General features: G+C 30.6%; 2 protein-coding genes across 2 annotated transcripts; both read left to right on the top strand.

Moving 5' to 3' along the window:
* The first annotated feature begins 7,573 nt into the window (after positions 1-7,573).
* LOC103504053 (uncharacterized) lies at positions 7,574-9,206 on the top strand. The gene is made up of 3 exons (XM_008468485.3): positions 7,574-8,369; positions 8,632-8,750; positions 8,854-9,206. The coding sequence occupies exons 1-3, from the start codon at positions 7,953-7,955 to the stop codon at positions 9,002-9,004; spliced, it is 687 nt and encodes a 228-aa protein (XP_008466707.1). The 5' UTR covers positions 7,574-7,952; the 3' UTR covers positions 9,005-9,206.
* Positions 9,207-20,716: 11,510 nt separating this feature from the next.
* Positions 20,717-22,332, top strand: LOC103504055 (uncharacterized). The gene is made up of 2 exons (XM_008468486.3): positions 20,717-21,103; positions 21,839-22,332. The coding sequence occupies exons 1-2, from the start codon at positions 20,752-20,754 to the stop codon at positions 22,147-22,149; spliced, it is 663 nt and encodes a 220-aa protein (XP_008466708.1). The 5' UTR covers positions 20,717-20,751; the 3' UTR covers positions 22,150-22,332.
* Positions 22,333-22,569: the final 237 nt, after the last annotated feature.

The following is a 22,569-nucleotide window of genomic DNA, read 5'->3' as shown; positions in this document are numbered from 1 at the left end:
ATTCTCCTACATTGTAGGTTTCAAAGTCTTCTCCAAAATATTTAATTGTTCAAATACTCTTGCTTCTTTTACGCTCAGGATCTATATTTTCATTTAAAGTTTGAGTTTTAACTAAAGATCGACTACTAGAACTTGAGCTTCCACTAGTTAGGCTATTAGAGCTCAAGCTCCCACTATTTCTTGATTTAAAAGGGAATTTATCATTTTCACACCCTGCCCCAACTCTACTTCCTTCTTCCAGATAGGGCGTGCCACCTAGACACTTACCATGTACCTCACTGCGAGATGACACTATGAACGTCTAGTAAGTGAAACAACTCACTTCAACTCGTTTTATTGTGAAGCCTTCGCCTCGAACCATGGAGACTTACTTATTGTAGCGAAAAAAAATGTAACCTTTAGACTTTACTTTATCGCCTAGTACTCTTACCATAACACAATCACTTACTAAGTGATAAAATACAAATAATAATACAACGAAATAAACATAACTTCTTTCTTTCTTAACTTAACATTTTACACAAAGTTCACACTTAACAATTACAATCCTTTTCTTGCAAGGCACATAAATATACCTAAGTTCTAATCAACATGTCTTCATCCACTGAAATGTTGCTCCTTACGACAAGGTACTTAAAAGTGTAAGAACCTCATTTTCATCCTTCTCCTGGATTGCGCAACAATTATTTCAGGGACAACCTTCAGGGCTTCCTTTCCTTGGCTCAGTCCTTTCACACTCATTGTCTTTGGCCTCACCAACCTTCAAGCATCAGACGACCTTTCTTCGATCAGAGTTGTAGCCTTTAACGTTAAGGAGTGAAGTTCTTACCTATTAACTCCTTGAATGCAAGATAGAATGACACAACTTGCATGCCGCACAAGTTTACATCATGTCAAAATGATATTTAAATGATTTTGATATTCTTGAATATAAGGAAGATGAAGTAACTTCAAAGAATTGTGCCGAAAATGGTGAAGATGAAATAAGAGATTTAAATAGAAGAATAAATCATTTAAAAATATAAGAAAGAAAATCTGGAAGAGGAGATGAAAAAATCTAAAAGAAATGATGAATAACTTGCAAAGAAGAAGAAGAAAGAGAAGTGACAAATCGTCTGTAATATTCAAGGGAAAATTTGGAAATTATGAAAATATTTTACTGGCTTTAGGACTTTGTATTTTGTTATACAGACTGTGCATATTTTTTAGTTTTGTTAGTTTCGTATATTATAAAATAAAATAAATATTATAAATACTATTAATAATATATGCCACTAATGTGCTTAGTAGTTATAGCCACGTCCAACACTCATGTAATGTGTCAAGTAAACATGAATTTCAGTGGTCAAGTAATGTCACATCCTACTTGCCAACTTGCCAATAAGTAGTAGCATTTTGTGCATTTGTAAGTGACACCTATATTGGAGGATTTTTCAAATTAAATGGAGAAAGCGGAGAAGTTTTAAGATTTTAAGATTTTTTAATATTCTATTTTTTTTATTTATTTATCTATTATATTATATTATTTTAGTATTGTATTTTTTTCCATTTTTGTGCTAGTTGTTCACAACCCTAAATCAGTAATATACAAATGAAAATTTAAAAAAAGAAAAGAAAAAAGAAAAAGAAAAAAAAAAGAAAAGAAAAAGAGTTGATGAGGTGGAATTAAGGGAGCGGGTAACCCGGGTGCAATTATGAGAAGAGGAAGTACCACTTTACCTCTGATTTCTGATCCACCAATCTCCCAAATCACCGAGATGGCCCCACTTTTTCCCATCTCCCCCTCCCCCTCCCCCCTCCCCCCCACCTTTTCTTTTCTAATAATTAATTTAATCCACCCCACTTTCCACTCAATTTTTTTCCCTATAATTAACAATATAGTCCTATGTTCTTCTTATTATACGCAAATATATATATATATATATATGTGTGTGTGTGTGTGTGTGCCTTTACTTTATTCTCATTTTATTATCTTTTTTAATACTATTATCATAAACTTAAAATGATAGATTTCAATTTAGTATCCCTAAAAAGTCCTTGGTTATACCTTAATATATATTTAAATGTCAATACTTTTATCCAATCATTTCTAATCTACTTATCATTCTATTCATAAACTTTATTTTAATCCTTTATACCCCTTTCGATTTTTTTATTTTTATTTTTTTTGGAAAGGGTAATATATTTCCTTCTACTTTTGATATTTACAACCTTAAATGCTCCAATAAATTGCTGTAAAATTTTCTCATTTTTATTATTTTTTGTATAGGTTGTAAATGGACTAATACATTCATTCTATTATGTTTAAACTATAGGTAATGCATTTTTATTAACACAACAATTGATTATGATAAAAGAGGAACCAACCTCACACTTTTTACCGTTAAACCAAGGAACTATATCTATGTATTAATCCATAAGGAATAATTCACATACTATATATATTAAATTTTAACACGTGTGAGTGAAATTTTAAATTGTTTGTTGAAATATATACATTTCAAAATTAAACAAAGAGATAAAAAAATTGGTTTAAATTTTATCTATGTCCTTGACTTTATATCTTGTTCTATTTTGATTCCAAAACTTTTAAATACGTGTTTAATCTTTGAACTTTTAAAAGTAAACATTTTGGCCTTTGATGGTAGCATATCTTTTAACTCTTCAACAACTTAATGATGATGCGACTTCTATACGTGGATGATTAAATTGAAAAGTAAGATAATCATTTTTAAAAATTTAGATTGTTAAATTTTTAATCAGAGGTCAAATGGTATTATGGTAAGTTGATGTTACGTCTAATAAGTAAAAAAGTCACATGCCTTCAAGATTTTATCAATCATTTTGATCTATTAACATTTTATTCACTTTTTCAACTTAGATGCAATTTTATCCGCATACAAATTTGTTAAAGCCTCAAGTTTGGGAACTTATGGGATTCTTTGAAGTGTTTTTTTCTTCTTCCTCCCGATTATCCTTTCTTCCTTTATCTTTTCTTCCTTTTTTGGGGTAACTATCCATTTTGAGAATATTTATCTCTAATTTCGTAGAGCTTCTTTTATTCATCAGTTGTACTCATTTTATTTTTTAGTTCAGGTACCAATATGCCAATTACGTATATATTTTTTATCCTACTAAATTTTCTTCAAGATTTCAATTTGGAAAAAAAACAGTAAAGTGTGGGAGAGTGCGAGAGGTAGGATTGACAACGAGATAAGGGCAAACATTTCCCATCCCCGTCATTGTGGGGAATTGTCATCTCCATCCCTCACCCTTTTTGTAAATATTTTAGATGAGAAGTTAGTTTTATTGCAATAATATTTATTTAAATGGATAATTAAAATGAGGCTTTTTTAAAAAATAGAATAAAGCGGTAAAATATTTATACTGTATAGAACGATTTTGAAAATGAAAAAAATTCACAAGCCTACAGTATAAAATTCCAAAAATACCCTAGTCAACACGTCAAGGTAATCTTCTTCTAAACAATCGTGTACTACAGTTTAAACGAATGATCTACGATTGTGTAGTTGTTTTTAAAATAATATACTTTAGTAGTACAAGAGTGATCACACTATCGTTTACCATAACTACTGATCATTTAAAATATTTTACAAGGATAGACAATCGTGCAGTGAAACAATATACTTTACACGATCGTGTTGATCATGGTAAACGATCATGTAATCCAATGTAAATTATCGTTAAAAACTTCAAATATAACAATCGTATTGACCATGGTAAACGATCATGCTGATCATGTTGCACGATCGTGCCGATCATGCTACACGATTGTGTTAACTACGGTAAGTGATCATTTAGATAATGTCAACACGATCATGTAGTTTGTTTTAAACGATTGGAAAAATGTTTCGAATTTAAACGATAGTGTTAACCATGATAAATGATTGTGTTGATAATTCTAAATGATATTTAAACGATCTTGATATTCTCGAATATGAAAAAGATGAAGAAGAATATTAAAAAAATCATGAAATAACTTCAAATAATCTTGCCGAAAATGATGAAGAAGAAATAGGAAATTTAACCAGAAAAATAAATTGGTTAACAATAAAAGAAAGAAAATCTAGAAAAGGAAATGAAAAAAATCTAGAAGAGAGGAAATCACAAAGAATGAAGAAGAAACAAGAGAAGTGATGCAAGGAAAAATCTGAAAATTAAAAAAAATATTTTACCAATTTTATAAACTTTTGTTTTTTTTACGCGAACCGTAAATATTTTTTAATTTTATTATATTTATGTAAATTGACCTAATTAAAAGATATGTTACTACTTCTCATCATCATGAATTTAATAGAAACTCGAAGCTTTCTTTTAACATATTATGGAATGAAATTTTAAAGAAAAAGTAGTAACCGGTTATTTGATAATTTCTCACAAAAAAAAACATATAAATGTACTTTTTCAAAAAGAGAAACATATAAATGTAAATAAATAAAGTTTTTTAAAAATATAACAAACTGGTAAAATATCTACACTGTATAAAAAAATTCTAAAAACTGAAAAATATATACAGGTCTATAATGGGAAATACAAAAAATGTTACAGTCAACACGCGAATAATCGACCACATACACGTGAGTAATCTTCTGTTAAACGATCGTGTACTACAGTCTAAATAAATGAGATACAATCATTTAGGTCATGATACACGATCGTGTAGGTTTTTTTAACGATTAGAAAAATGTTTCAATTTTAAACGATCGTATTGACTATAGTAAGCGATTGTTTAGATCATATTAACACAACCGTATAGTTTTTTTTAAATGATGAGAAAATGGCTTCAAATTTAAACGATCGTGTTGACCATGATAAACTATTTTATTGAGGATGGTAAAAATCGTTTAAATCATGTCAGAATGATATTTAGACAATCTTGATATTCTTGAATATGAGAAAAATAAAGTAGCTTCAAATAATCTTGTTGAAAACGGTAAATATGAAATATGAGATGTAAATAAAAGAATAAATCGTTTAAAAATAGAAGAAAGAAAATCTGAAAGAGGTAATGAAGAAATCTAAAAAAGAGAAGATGAATAAATTGTAAAGAAGAAAAAGAAATGGAAGTGTGGAATCGTCCGTAATATTCAAAAGCAAATATGGAAATTATAAAAATATTGCACCAATTTCATGAGCTTTTGTTTTTTGTTATACACCCTGTAAATATTTTTGTGTTTTTGTTGCATTTATGAAAAATTAACCAAAATAAATATACATTAACTCATTTTAGGATAAATATTGGGGTCTTCTAAAAAAATATAAAAAAGCGGCAAAATATTTACACTCTATAGAATAATTCCAAAAACGAAAAAAGCGTAAAGGCCTACTGTGTAAAATACTAAAAATGCTCCGTTTACCACGCCGTCAACAACTCGTGCCTAATATATTTGCGACGTTTAGATTTAGTTATTGTTTGATACGCCATCGTTTAGATATGACTACAATTTATATACGATCGTTTAGATTTGACTACAATTTATACACAATCGTTTAGATATGAATAGAATTTATCTTTTCAATTCCATCGTTTTATTTTGTTACACGATCATTTAATTTTGTTACGTTTAAATTTGGTTACACGATCGTTAGATTTAATCAATCTAAATGATTTTCTTTTTCAAAATTTGGTACACGATTTTTTAAATTATTTTGGTACAGGATTGTTTAGATTTCTTTACACGATTGTTTACTTTTTTTTAAACAATCGTTTACATTTGGCTACTCCAATCTAAATTATTTTTTTTCAAGATTCTTTATACACAATCTTTTATTTTTTCTACACGATCGTTCACATTTGGCTACTCCAATCTAAATGATTTTTTTTCAAGATTCTTTATACACGATCTTTTATTTTTTTTACACGATTGTTTACTTTTTTGCATGATAGTTTACATTTGGCTACTCCAATCTAAATGATTTTTTTTCAAGATTTTTTATACACGATCGATTAGATTTTACTATTTTTTTGTACATGACGTAAAAAAAGAAAAAATAATAAAGGCGATGGAAAGAAATCATAGAGAAAAAAAAAAGAAGAAGAGGAAAAATAGAAATACGATGGAAAAACGAAAAAAAAAAGAAGAAGAGAAAAAAACGAAATTGCAAATAAAGAATTAAACGATGGAAAAGCAAAAAAAAAAAAAGAAGAGAAAAACGATGGAAAAATTAAACGACGTAAATAAAGAATTGAAAAATAAAAAAGACGATGGAAAGAAATTACAGAAAAAAAATAAAAAAGAAAAAAAACGAAATCGCTGGAAGAAGACGATGAAAGAAATAGTAGGAGGAAGAAGAATCGCGAAGAAGAAAAGAAAGATGAAATGACAAATTTGGAATATTTTAAAAAATGACTAGCTTTATAGGGGTTGTTATACGGATCGTAATTTAGTGTTTTTGTTATATTTACAAAAATTTTCATAAATATTTTGGTCAATTAATTGTTTTTTTTACCATCTTTGTATATATATGTATATATATTAAAAAATGATATACGGAGAGAGGGTGGGGGAGAAGCTGCTCATTTTTGCCAATCCTAAACCAGAGGTGTAGAGTTAGTTTTGATGGAATTTGATTGTGTAGTAAATGGTAATTTGAATAGTGTAATAATAAAGCATGGAGTCCCCCCCGATGTCCTTCATTCAATACCCTCTGTCTCTCATGTTCCCCAATTCAACCCCATAATACTTATTACTATTTTCCCCCCATATTTTATCCTTCAAAATCATTATTGGGTCCCACATTACCATTTTCTTATTTCCATTTGCTTTATAATAAATATTAGGAAAGAATCTCAAATCAAAATTAGATTATTATTTACATTAAAATAATAACAATCATCAGATTCTATCCGCAAAATAAGCAAAAATAATCTGTTACAATGTTCAAGGATTCCAATCAAATCTATAATTTCTCTCATTATTAGTAATACACATTGTTTTTCTTTAAGGGGAGGAAAATTGATGTCTCACACATCAAAAAGGAGAAGGAAAAAACAAAAAAGAAAAGGAAATCTTTGATATTGACAATGTTTGCTATTAATTGTTTGGAGGTTGCATCTCCTTTTCGTTTTGGCATATTGAAATGAATTGTTTGATGTAGACCTATTCTTTCACTTTTCTATTGTTTAATTATGTCCTCTCTTGTTTCTAATTGAAGTACAGAGAAAACTAAACAAAAGTTTAAGTACTCAAAGTTTTATCTTTGAATGTTTGTAAGTATAATTACAATCAATATCATTTTTAGATGATTTTTGCAATTATCACTAGAGTAATTAATTTATTGTCATATTTTTTTTTTGTCATTGATAGACCGTTTTATGGTTGTCTTCCAAACTAAAAACCAACCATTGAAGTAATAAAGTTATGAATGGGTAGTCTAGAAAGCAAAATAGTATAATATAAACGTATTATGTTTCCAAAATTTAAAATTATGAAACCCTACAAAGAAGTTAAGGTGGAGAGAGGAGAGGAGAGCATATGATAAACCCAATTGATACAAGTATTGTCAGAGAAATACTATTGATATTGATATTGATATTGATCTGACCGTACTTTACCCACTTTAGGTTGGCCACATTGTGGAGAAAAGATCCAAAAGAAAAATCCCACAAGAGAGAGAGATAGATAGATAGAGGGAATCCTTTACCTTTCATCATCATACTGAAACAGCAGTGATTATGTTTCACTTCCATGTGTGTGCTCTTCAATAAAGCCACGCCCTTTCCCCTCCCATCTCTTCCCGTGACACTTTAACCTCTCTTTTATTTTATATATATAAACACTTCCAATCCAAATTATGGCATTCAACCAAGCGCCCGCCCAAGTCCCATCCTATCCCATCCATCAATCCCCCTGCTAATTACGCTCATTAAACACATCTAACCCACTTAAATTTATCTGTCTCCTTCTGTTCCAGACGAGTTGTTCGATAAAATGCCTAGTACGGAATCGTTTCTGAGGCAGATAAGTAGTAGAAGGGGGGAGGGATCTTCTAGATCAACTTCCCGGAGGTGGGGTGGGGAGTTTAGGACAAGTGAAGGTGAAGAGCGCGTGAGTGAAGGGAGTTTTTGGAATCAGAAGATGGAGGGCGGTGGTGTCAACAGCATGTATGGGATTGATAATGGTGGGATGTCAAGAAGGAAGAGGGTGATGGTTGTGGTGGATCATACTTCACAATCTAGCCATGCAACTATGTGGGCTCTCACTCATCTGGCTAACAAGGGGGATGTTCTTACTCTTCTTCATGTCATTACAAACTCCTCTACCGACTCTTCTTCTTCTGCTGCAGATTCTTCTTCCTCTTTTTGTGCTAGCTCTCTTGGTTCTCTCTGTAAGGCTTCTAGACCTGAGGTTAGTATAAAATTATTCAATTCAATTCTTCCCTATCTTACTGCTCAGATCATATCAAAGTATTGATATAATGAAATTTACCATTATTCATTAGCTTAAGCTTTTTGGATTTCATTAATTTCTCATCAGCTTAGCCATCAGCTTAAGGTTTTGTATGATGTATGATTTAACAGATCTCATTCAATGAGGCAGATCCCAGTTCCAATTTAACCAAGTGATTAACTGCATAATGTGTTTTAAGGTTCTATATGACATTTTTCAGGTCGAGGTGGAAGTGCTGGTAATTGAGGGGCCGAAGCTAGCTACAGTGATGAACCAAGTCAAGAAGCTAGAGGTGTCGGTGCTGGTTGTGGGACAGAGAAGGCCATCCTTATTCAGCTGGTGGGTCTAATCTAATCTAATCTAATCTAATATACAGACAAATTCCCACTTTAGTTATGAAAAATCCAACTCATTTTTGAACTTAAAATGTGGTGTTCTGCAGCTTTTGTGGGAGTGGTGGGGCGGGCGATTTGGTGGAACAGTGCATAAACAATGCAGAGTGTTTGACCATTGGTGTAAGGAAGCAGAGTAGAGACATGGGTGGGTATGTAATCAACACTAGATGGCAGAAAAATTTCTGGCTCCTTGCTTAAGTTTATAGAGAGTTAGAGGCTGACCCTCTTTGGAAGTAAGTTATAATGTAATCTAATTACTATAACCTTTTAGACTACTGCAATCTGTAAAACCAACTACTAACAAGTTTATCATCATCCTATGTCGTAACCATATGAAATTGGAACTTTCTAGCCTAACAATCTATGAGGATCCAGAATAAGAGTTTTTCATTTGTGTGAACCGTCTCTCATTGACACCCATTCGTGTGTGCATGTTTTGATTGGATCCTGATTAAATGGTGGTGGAAGGTAATTGATTTATTTTTTCCAGTTCCGGAAACACTAGTTCTTGGGCAGGGTAAAATGGAGTAGAAAATGAGAATAGTTTACGTTTCCTAAATTTATTGATGGTTAATATATTATATGTTATTCAAATCTTCAATTAATGTTAGGTTAGGTGCCTTGCAGCTTCGTTTACTTCAACAACATTTGTTTCATACAACCAAGTCTTAATTATAAAAATTTTATAATATGATTTCAGTCTCCATACTGAGTTTCATTTCATTCTAACCTTCAAATTTATTTCCATGAAACCTCAAATTTATTTGAATAAATTTTTAATCTCTAACTCAAACACAAGGGGTAAATAATCTAACCTTATACAAACTAAAGAAAATGTGTTTTATGTTGTACAAAAATGGATTTCTTACTGATGTAAGAGGATAAACAACAATGCTCGACTGCTAATGTCTTGGAGATACTTAACTGACATGAAATACATGTTTGGATGATGGAAGATTTTGGATCTAGTTTGTAAAATAAAACTCATTTCTCTTAATAATTTTTAACTCAAACTTTCTTTTTAACCACTTGTTACATTTCACATTTCAACTCAAACTTTTTCTTCGAAATCCCCAAAATTGCTACGTTTTTATTATTTTACATTTTTTTATTATTTATTATTTTGTTTACTATTTCATGATCTAATAAATGGTCAATACCTCATAAGGTTATAATCAAACTAAAATGAGATAATTTAGAATTGTAATTAACTAACTCTCTCCCAAAATCCCCTTATGTCTTAAACATTTTGACATGGAGATTTTGAGGCCATAGAGTCAAGGATCATTTATGGGTGAATTTGGTGCAATTCAGAGCTGGGCCTCACTATCATCCGTCCATTGCAGTTGAGCAGATAGATCTTGGACCCTTATTGGATCCACATAGGCTTGGTTTCGGTTCGGCTACGTTTTTTTTTTGAAACATTTTCAGGTATAACCAAATATAGATTCATTATTTTAGGATCTTTAATAAGATTTTGCTCGTTTTTTTTGAACGAATTTGATCCTATGATTAATTTTTTACAAATTCATTATTACCGATTTCATTATATTTAATTATAATTAAAGAGCCGACCGTTGCTTTTTCGAAAACATGCCTTTTTGAAATACTAATTATTTAATATTTTATTTATTTTGATTTCATTTAATATATATACTAACTAAATATGGAATATATAGTTAATTTTAATTCATTTTAATAATAACTTGCTTTTTTCCCGCTCCCTATCCATTTTCTTTCGTCCCTCATTTTTTTTCTTCGGATTCTTCCATCGGTAAGCTTACGGTATATATCCTTGGATTTAATATTTATTTTGTTGGTGAGATTATGGGTAATTATAAAATGTAGCAATTTTTAGAATAATTATTAAGTATGTAGCAATATTTTAAAAAAATTGCAAATATAGTAAAGTCTATCGGTGATAGACTTCTATCTTTGATATACCCTTATGGTTTATCAGCGATAGACCATTATTTACTACATGGTCTATCAGTGATAGACTCCTATCATTAATAGATTTTGACAGATTTTACTATATTTGCAATTTTTTTAAAATGTTGCTATATACTTAATTATTTTGAATATAATTGCTACATTCGCAACTATCCCATAGTATTTTCTTCGATTTGTTCTCCTGTTTTCATACTCAGCAGTTACATAGGTATGTTGTTTTACCATCAATTATTTTTTATTAATATATTCGTTAATTTTTTGTTATAGGTCAATATTATTCTTAAATTAAAAGTTCGGTTTTCTAAATCTAACATTTATATTTTTCATAATATTCATTGAAGTTCAATTGAAACTATGCATTCAATATACTTTACTATACAAAAGACTGCATATGTGCAGTATGTAGAACAAATATATTACATTCACATAACAATATTATTCTTATATTCAAAGTTTTGTTTCTAAATTAACAAATCATATTCTTCCCACTATTCATTGAAGTAAATCTAAAAACTACACATTCAATATACATTATTATACGAAAAACTGCATATGTACAATATGTAGAACGAATTCATGGGACAATATACATTAAATATAAGATAATATTTAAAGTTTTTGTTTCTAAATTAACACATTATACTTTTTATATTATTTATAGAATCCAATATGGAACTACACATTCAATATACGTTAACATACGAAAGATATCATATGTAAAATAATTAAATATACACATATATATATGAAAAAGTATATAAAATATATATCTTAATATGATGTATATACTATGTAACTTACTAAAAATCTATATTTGTTATAAATATTGCATATATTTGAAATTAATAACTAAACCAGATAAGTGCACGAATATATATAAGAACTTTACAATATATAATCTTATATACCAAATAATATATGAATTTATATTTTCATTTTTCAATATGTTTATCAACACAAAAAATAAATCATGATATATTTATAGAAAAAAAACTATAGAATTTGTTGAATAAAAAAATAAAAATGGTAAAAACATACATACATTTGTACAACATGAAAAAAAGGACAAAAATTCATCAAAAAAAAAATATATATATAAGAATGAAAATAAAAAATGAAAATAAATGAAATTTATATGGGAAAAAATAAACCAAATATATACGACTAAAAAAAATAAATATGTACTATTTCACATTAAATAAATCACATCTCATACAATTAAAAAATGTTTATGTATTATCTCATGTTAAATGCTTTAAACTAAAATGAATATTAAATAGCCAAAGTCGAATTCAAAATTAACTCAATAAGAAAACTATTTTCATTTGTTTTTTATGTTTGTGTTATTACGAATTTCTTACTTTTTAAAACAAAATATAAAAAGGAACTAGAAATTAATGAGAGTATTATGGTCATTTGAGCCTGACTTTTATGTTAAATGGAAGCATATTGTCTCTTTTATGTAAATGATATATTAAAGCTTCTTATATAATTTGGTCTATATATTTAAGCTACATGGGTAGATATTCCTTTTCTTTTTATGATAAAAGTATACATTTTAGTGAGCGGGAAAGTACGAAGAAAAAGAGAGAAGATATTATCTAAATTTGGAGTAAATTGATATTTTATTCTAATTGACATTAATTGTTTGCATCGTATGATTACTGTTCATGTCGAGATCAAGTTGGAATAAGTAAGTTGAATCCCAAAGGTTGAGTGGGGCATCTTATTCAAGTAGTTCTGTAAAAGAAAGTCTAACCATTATTGTGGTGTTTTGTTCAACCTACTATAATTCTTTAAGTTAGTATATAAATTGAAGTGATGTCGAGCTAAAAACATAATAGGTTCCGATCCTTAAATTGTAATTTCAAGACCTTATAATGAGTAAGTGTTATTTGTTGAGAAGATTTCAATAGCCTTGACTCTACTTGTAGCCATCCTTGGGGTCGAATTTTCTTTTTTGTTAGTCCGTTAAACTAAGGAACTCGATCAACTTGGGTTTCAAAAGGGGCACCACCCTATCTGCTTTATCAACCTGAGACCAATTGTCCATGAACTTAGCAGATCATCAATCCATAAACGATCACTGTATTACAAAAAATAGTTGATATGATACTCAAAGTTAGTTTAAGGGCATAAATTGTGAAAATAGTGTGAGATAATCAAATAAACCTTTAGTTAATTTTAAAGTATTTAACTATTATAATAGCTAGAGGGACAGTAGAAGAAAATAACACAGAGAACTTTGGTAACCTAGTTCGGCAAATGACGCCTATGTTTGGAAAGCTGTGCACAGCTCTGATGAGTAATATTATTATGATTCGCACTAGTCTATATACATCAATATAGCAAGTGACCTCTGCTCAAATATACGACCATTTTACATATTTATTAGCTTAAGACTCCAAGCTCTCCCTGAACATATGAGTGAATCTTCTTAACGATGTCTTCATACTCCTCTTGAGTTTAAGGTGATCTCTTTGATCACGGCTTCGTCTTTCACATTACTCATCATTAAATCATTACATATCAACACGTTAAGACCATAGACAGATAATCGCACTACCTTCTTCAGCTCATAGTTACTGCAATACAGATTCGACTAACAACTCCAAAAGCTTTCTTCGTTTGTGAGTTACTAGAACTCACAAGTTCCGTAGTGTATATAAAAACTTCCTCAAGAATAATATAAAAAAGATAATAATATAAGATTCCTAAAATAAAGGAAGATATTTTATCTTTTTGGAATTAAATAACTCATTAATAAAAAATAATCTCATAAATTTTTTTTGACAAAATCCCAACAAACTCCCTCTTTTTGACAAAAGAGGAGTTTTCTTTTCAAGTTTAAGTCAATGCTTCTTAGAGACTTCTCATAATGCAACAGTCAGCAAATATCCATATTCAACCACATAACAACATAGCAGATCAACACAATCATCAACAGATCATCACAAAATCATCATTTCATTTTTCTACCTTGTAGCTAGTACTACAACAGCAAAACACATCATACGATTATATAACCTTAAAAAAAAACTTCAAAACACCTTCAAAACTTCAACAAAAACAGACTTCAAAACAACATCTAAACTGCACAGCTTCAACAGAAACAACAACATAAACAATTTCAGGATATCGACCTGCTACAACTACTCCTGCCCCCTATCTTCATAACTTTTCCCTCTTTGAACAGAAAAAAAATACTACGACTAATTTGGAGCACCAATACTAGAGGAGGGAATAAGTTTCTTCAAGTGACGAACAAGCAAATCAACCACCAATTTTGTATAAGACAGCAGATTTATAGATGTAGAAAGAGCTCGAGACTCAGCTATAAGCGTATTAATTATTCTAGAGGCTAAGTAATGATGAACAAAGAACCTTTCAGCATTCTCATCTACATCATCAATGTCAAACATACGGGGGTCTCATATAATGTTCTATATCAGGAACATGACTTCCTTGAAATAGCTTGTAGCTTAATGACAATGTCTTTGGGTCAGGACCAGAAGCATCATTTAGGGTTAGGATATCAACATTTAGATGAACAAGAGGACTTGAGAAGAAACGAGGTAGAAGGATAGGAATCTTAACACCAAATGTTTGCACATGTCTCAAAAGTTGATTATATATAAAGAGACTAGTTTGTAATGCTTTCAAATTGAATGTTCAATAATGCTCACACTGTACCAAACATAGAGCTTCAATACATAACCATTCTATCAAATCTTTGAGATCTTCTTTAAAAGATATAGATAAAATATTCCTATTTATGAGGAAGATCTTTTATATTTTAAAACAATTATTCTTTAAAAACAATTATTCTTTTAACCTCTTTTTTAAATAATCTTTAAATAATAAAAAGAATCTCATTAATTCTTTTCGACAAAAGTTTCAACAAAGTACTCCCAAAAAAGAGAAGAATTCTTTTTATTTTCAACCAAATGCCCCATAATAAAATATCATCAATAAGAAGCCAAAGAATAGATAAAACCATCTTGAGACGTAAAGGCTTCCAAAAGCATATACCAACAAGAACTCAATAAACGCTATCAAACTGACAATAGTCAAACTTGAAGCCATTGCATAAGTCAAAACATACATCACCAGAAACGTCATCACTAGAAGCATCAAAACATAGGGCACATCACACAGACAAAATATACTGCTCTTTTGACCCAAAACAGAATAAGCACATTTACCACAAACTCTATAGTCCATCAAAAACAAAAACTGCACAAAACCCTTCAATCAACATTAATGATAATCATATAAGCTCCACAAAAAAAAAAAAAAAAAAAAAAAAGCAAACTTTAGCTTCTCCTTCAGGTGGCCCATAAAAAATAACTTTTTGCACACTACTCTTCAGACTAATCAGTTGCAGTAGAAGCATGCAACGAAAAGGAAACCAGTTTGTAATGCCAATCTTATAGAGTAAGACATATTTAACACTAAGGGATACGACAAAAATCTAATTCACCGGCCAAGCTGACAATGTTCCTCGAGATAAGACAGAAGCCAATGTATCATTAGATAGATGCGAAAACTGAGAGCTTGCCACCACAGTGATTCCCATAAATACATGATACTCAAACATCAGTGATGTTCTTCTGATACATTCACTTCATCAACAATGCGTCTGATCTTTTTTAGATAAATGAATGATTATTATTAAACACCTAGTGATAGCAGTTATCAATCTGTTTGGTGCCACTCATAAGAATATTTTTATTAATATCAGTCCCAATGCGTTCATCCTTGCTAAAATTAACAGTATAGCCTTGGTCATATAGTTGACTGACATTAATTAGATTTGCCTTGAGTCCTTCAACATATCGTACACCATTTAGTCATGGTAGATTATATTTTTCAATATTTCCTTTTGCAAGGATTCTTCCTTTTGCACCATCTCCAAATGTAACATGTCCAGATGTACACTCTTTTAGTTCAAATAAGAAGGATCTATTTTCAGTCATGTGACTGTGACAACCATTATCAAAATATCAAGCATCAGTTGAAGATTGAACAGTTGTAAAGACAATGTTACATTTACCCGATTCTTGACTCTCCATTCCTTATAACTTCTCATGCCTCTTGGTGTAAATGAGTTTAGTTTGTGCTTCTGTGAGTGATAAGTAGCTTCCTGATATTGGATTTATACCTTTGTAAAGCATAAGAAAAATGACGAATATGACCTTTTTTACCACAGTAATGACACACTCAGTTATTTGTTTTTGTGGAAGAGCTAACGACTTTTGTTTCAACTGGTTGATCAGACTTGATGCTCACAGTAGCAGAAACAAATTTTATCTCATTTGCTTGACTAGTGCGCTTGACTGATGAGTTGAAGCCAAGATCATAGCAGTTGGAACTAGACTGTCCTGAATTCAGTATTTGATCTAGATTTTCAGTTTCTGAATTTAACATTTTGACTGACTTCATAGTCCGATCATACTCTGTTTGGATCTCCCTCAATTTTTGTTTTAAGGAAGATATAACTGATAACAGTCGTTCATTTTCTTCCATAAGATTTGGTATTTTTTCTTTCTGCATTACTCTAACTTCTGAATCTTCTTTCCATTTAATCTTCAATTGTTCAAAGGAAAATTTGTCTTCACTTTCTTCTTCAGAATCTTCAACTTCATCTTTAGATAAAATACTAATAAATGCTTTAGTACATTCACCTTCTTCATCACTTTCGTCTGTATCACCATTAGATAATGTAACACTAAAACTTTTCTTTTGTCTTCTCATGAAATTAGGGCATTCAACTTGATAATGACCATACCCTTCACATTCTCTACACTTTAAAGATCGATCTATTTTGACATTAGGTTTATCAAAATGCTTTCTTCTAAAGTTGTTTTGATATCTGCTGTTGGAGCCATAATTTATGCCATCTAAAAATAAAAGACGAGTTGTGGAAGGACCTTCCTTGATTATCTCCATTGTTGACCCACATTCCCTGATCATTGCCATTAAAGACTCAATGAACCAACATCAACCCGCTTAGATACCAATTGAAAAATAGTGTGAGATAATTAAATAAACCTTTAGTTAATTCTAAAGTATTTAGTTGTTGTAATAGCTAGAGGGACAACAGAAGAAAATAACATAGAGAACTTTGGTAACTCAGTTCGGCAAATGTCGCCTACGTTTGGGGAGCTGCGCACAACCCTGATTAGTAATATTATTACGATTCACACTAGTCAATATACATCAATACAACAAATGATCTTTACTCAAATATATGACTATTTTAACATGCTTATTAGCTTAAGAATTCAGGCTCCCCCTGAACATATGAGTGAATCTTCTTGGCGATGTCTTCATACTCCCCGTGAGTTTAAGGTGACCTCTTTGATCACGACTTTGTCTTTCATATTACTCATCATTAAATCTCATTAAATTATCACAGATCAACCCGTTGAGACCGTAGATATATAATCGCACTACCTTCCTCCGCTCATAGTTACTACAATACAGATTCGACTAACAGCTTCAAAAGCTTTCTTCGTTCGTCAATCATACAAGAACCCATAAGTTCTGTAGTGTATATATAGACTTCCTCAAGAATAATCTAAAAAGGATAATAATATAAGATTTCTAAAATAAAATAAGATCTTTTATCTTTTTGGAATTAAATAATTCATTAATAAAAGATAATCTCATAAAATTTTTTTTTTTGACAAAATCCCAACAAATTGGTAAAAAAAAAAAGGCGAATTGTGAGAGGTAAGGTTTAGGTAATTGAGAAGCTTAAAGGTTTCAAGTTTGATTCTGTTTATATATATATATATAAGTCGAATCAAAACCCATGGAGGAACAAACTCAACTTTCAAAGTGTAGGTTGGGATAATTGTGGGTGCATGTGACTATTATTTGGGGAGTTCAACAAACATAGTTTGGACCCTTTTAAGTTTATAAGACATGTCGAACTTTTCCATAAACAGATCTCTTTTTAAGGTACAAAAAATGTTTAATCAGTTTTTCACACAATAGTAGAAAAGAAGAGATGAGAAAAAGCAGTGTCCAAAGGAGTAATAGTAGGAAATGGACTGGAGCTTGGAAGAAAAGAAGAAATCAAACCATACAATAACTATAAGAGAGAGATACATAAACATTACGATTCTGGTTGATGATGATGACAAGTACCCACCCAACCCAACCTTACTTTGAAACACACTCTTTCTTTTTCTCTCTCTCTATCTCTCTCTTCCCATGTGGATGTGGCCATTACTTTCTCTGTTTCCTTTTACTTTTTTAAGCCTTTTATTTGGCAAATTTCTCTACCTTCTTTATATATATATATATATATATATATATATATATATATATATATATATAAATAGCCAGCCCACATTTGCATTCTCCTCCTTCACATTATTCACTTGTTTGCATTATTATTCTTTATCTTATTACGATCGTTTCATCCCACGAATGCTTCCAACATACACCCAGTTGAGTGGATCAGCACACCACTTGTGACTTGTGATCAGCCACTACAATTCTTTTTCTTCACCTTTTTTATAATCGGGATTCCAATGCCCATATTGCTTTAATCAGCTACTTTGGAGTATGGTGTAGGTGCTTCAACCATGGTTTTTATAAGGATTAGAAGCTGCTTGTTTTATATTACAACAAAAGTAACCAATTATGCATACCCCAATTAAGTTGATGTAGTTTATGTTTGGTTCATATGTATGCAAGAAGAAGTTAGTGCATACGTAGGCATAGTCGCTTTTTGAGAAGTACGAAAAGAAATGGATATACATAGCTTAGGACAATAGTTAGGGATAACATATGCGGTTCATTTTTTATACACAGTAGAAAAAAATCATTTTTCTTTAAATAACTACTTGATAATTTTTAAGCATTTTAACTCATGTAGTGATCTAAATATATTGGTCAAATTAAATAAGAAGTTATATTTCTTTTACATAAAAGAGGCATTCGCTTTAAATTCACACAATAGTAAGATCCGAATAATTAACCCTATTCATCATTATGATTAATATTATTAAAGAAAAAAAAAACTCGTAATGACACAAATATAAAAAAAATAAAACTAATTTCTTGGTTGAATTAATTTGATTTTGTTTATTTTTTATTTATTTTAATTTGGAGCATTTAATGTGAGTTAATACATATATATTTTTTAATTGTTTGAGATTCGATTTATTTAATGTGAGATAATATATATTTGTTTTTATTTTATGTAAATATTTGATTTATTTTTTCTTTTCCATATAACTTTCATTTATTTTCATTTTTATTGTCATTGTTATATGATTTTTTTTAAAGAATTTTTTTTCTTCATTTTCTTCATTTCTATGTTTATATGTTGCTTGAATTTTATACAAATGTATGTACGTTTTTTCTATTTTTATTTTAGGGTTTAGGGTTTAGCAAATTCTATAGTTTTTCGAAAATATACCATGATTTATTTTTTGTGTTGATAAATATAGTGAAAAAATAAAAATATACATCTCATATATTATTTGGTATATATGATATATCATAAAATTATTATGCCCGTGCACTTATTTGATTTTGTTATTAATTTCAATAATAAATGCAATCAAATAAATTAAATAAAAAATATTACACAATTAATAGTTCAAGTATGTTAGTTTTAATATCACTAAAATTTTTTATTAATGTAAACAACTGAGAATTTAATACATTTGTGAAATGATATAATCAGATTAGGTCATTAGGTCATTTTTGTAAAAATTTTTTAGTAGGTGTTATTTGGGCTACACAATAAATGGGTATCCCAAACTACATCCAAGTTTTTTTTCTTTTATAACCTATATTTTAAGAATGTGATGAAATACTTAAATTGGCTACGTTAGTATCCAAACTTTTTTGATGAAACCAAAACAAAATTAGATAATTAATACTTAAGTAGACAATATTGTACTATTGTAACAATCTAGAGTATCTATTACCCTTAAGAAATGGTTAAGAGTCATGCCTCAAACCTAGCAATATCATTAGAACTCTAGCTAGGGAGCCAAAGCAAATAAGTAGTTTGTTTCAATGGCATAATGAGGTAGTGACTTGCAATTAGACTTTACCAAGTAAGCAAGTGTGTGGAGAATAAGATTTTAGTGAAATAATAATATGTAAACATATAACTATATTAGAGAAATGACTTAATAATTTTGTTTTGAACTTGTTGAGAACTCGACTAATGTTCCACGTAAATTAAAAATGAGAAATTCATATTATTTGAAAAAAAAAAACAAATTTACATGTCAAACTCAAATGCAAGTTTGACTACAAACAAAAACTAAACCTTTGTGGTACTCGAAGACATCCGATTCATGAGCTTAGACTTGTGTACTCGAAGTTAAAGAAATAAGGTCTAGTTTATATCAAAAATTGTTTATCTCAAATTACAAATCTATAATCTAACATACTAGAACTTGGTTCTTGTACCAAATCAAATCCATAAAGAAAATACATATTATTGAAAACTAAGTCTTAGTAATAATCGACTCTTTCGTACCATAAAAATAGACAAAAAAAATCCAATCTTAATCTAAATTTCTTAAAACTACCAGTCAAAGTGCCTCCTAATAATTTTGACACACGACAACTAATTTGACTTTGTACCAGCTTTTGGTAAAGCTTTTGGGCTTGATTTGGACTGTTTTGAATACCCTAAACTAACAAAGACATATTATTACTTGGGGGAGCTTAAAAGAAAAGCCAGAAACAAAGAAGTTTCCAGTGGAAGAAAAATCTAATCCTTTCTATTGACATGAAAGTAGAGGAGTTGAAGTTAAATGTTCGCAACATGGCCTATCTAAAAGAAATCAACCTTTGTGGGCCAAAATGTCTTTTTTTCTCTTTTTTCTTCCCATTTTTCTTTTTTCAATCTTTATCAAGCCCTTGGTGGGGTTGGGTCAAAATTTACTAGCTAAGGGGCCAAGTCCAAGACCTACTTTGCTACAAATCTTTCTTTTACTATACTATAAATGACCAACACCAAACGCACTTCCAACCCCTCATTTTCTCTCCCCTTAGCCTTATATTTTACTCTCAACTATCTTGCCTTCCAATCAAGCATGAATGTGTACAGAGATCCGAACTCCTGTTACTTCCATCCCAAAGAAAAAGTGGTGGGCGTCTGTGCTTTGTGCTTAAACGAGAAGCTTCTTATGTTGGCGCCAAGACGAGGCCGCTACCACCACTCTTCACCCCGAACCTGCCGGAAAACTCCCATCAACCTCTCCAAGATCTTTGCTTTTAGCTCTTTCATCAGTCGTCTCGAATTCCGGCATTGGAAGCCGGAAAACTCCGACGATGAAGCCTCCACCAGTCAAGAAGGTACTTCCTATTCACCTTCAATATGCATTATAATCCTTTTTCAGCCGTGTGATATATAAATCAGTAGCATGAAAAACTATATATATTTTTTCCTAGTTTCAAATCTCATAATCATGAAGAAGATTAGTGTTCTTAGCCATTTTCAGCTGTGTGATATAAAAAACTGCTAGAAAAGAAGAAATTATCAATGGGTTTGTGAGTGAGTGTGCATCTGTTTCTCTATTCCATGACTATGGAATATGAGCTATTCATAGGAGGACAGTTCAATTCGAAATGAGTGAAATGCAACCAAAACAAGAGAGAAGAAAAAACGGTGGAATGGTAAATGAGTGGTTTGGCAGAAGGGGGCAGTGTCAGAAACACAGAAAGTACAAGAATAAAAAAGAAACAGAGTAAGTAAACGGTGGAGGAGACTGTTTAGGAACAGTTGGGAAAAGTTCAAGTTTGAATTGTTCGAAATTATTATAGAGAATCAGAGTAGACAGGCTCTGTAATCACGAAGATTAGGCAGAAACTAGACAGAATTTTGGGATAAAAACTCTGAAACAAAGTGGTGGGGAAGGGCAAGGAAAACAAAACAGAAGTTCACATCTGGACAACACTGACGAGTATCTTTCATTTTTTTTTCTCTCTTTCTTTTACTATTAGTTAATTGCATATTTATTTGAGAGATCAGTCTTTGAATTTATTTTTAAAAATTTAATTTTTTATGGGGCCCCCTCAAAAATTATGTAGACTCGTTCATCTCAATCAACTTTGGGAAAAATGGAGTTGGGTCATGGGAAGAGAACAAGGTCTCAGAGGTTTCCCTGGAAAATTGCATCCTGTCATGGAATCACCACTTGACCAAAGACTCCAAGGAGACCAAGACTGTGATAGAACACAGCAAGACCCGTGCCTCGCTTAGGTGGCGGAAGCGGATTGGACACCTCTTCCAGCTCATCAGAAGGACAAGGTCCAACAAAGGAACAGTCTGCCACGTGGAAGGAGTTAAGACAAGGAAAGGCTGGATAAGAACTCTGACAAGGTCAAGAAACACTGAATAGACAAAAGAGAGAATATCTATGCGTGGACTGGAAATTTAAATGTGATTTGTATAAAGATTTGAGTCAAATCAACTACTCATTTTTTTTGTTTTTCTGATTTGAGCTCCTGCAGGTTAAAGAATTTACGAGTGTAAATGAACCTCTGTAATGTGCTTGAAATATAATCTCTTCTTTTTTCTCTTATGTAGAATACTTGAGTATCAAACACTGCAATTAAATAAAACAATTGAAGAAGAAATTTTCCCATTCGTGTGCACATAGTGGGAAACAATGGAGCAAGAGGGGCCCTTAGCTATACTGCTCTAATTTGGCCTATAGTTGTCTTAGTGCTTCAAATTCTGAACCATAAAACAGTCCCCTTACATGCATATACAAATCTTTCAAACCATGATAATTGTATTAAAAAAAAATTATATCTTT

This window comes from Cucumis melo, chromosome 3 (genome assembly GCF_025177605.1).
Source record: "Cucumis melo cultivar AY chromosome 3, USDA_Cmelo_AY_1.0, whole genome shotgun sequence".
NCBI lineage: Eukaryota > Viridiplantae > Streptophyta > Magnoliopsida > Cucurbitales > Cucurbitaceae > Cucumis > Cucumis melo.
This window is presented reverse-complemented; position numbering and strand designations above follow the sequence as displayed.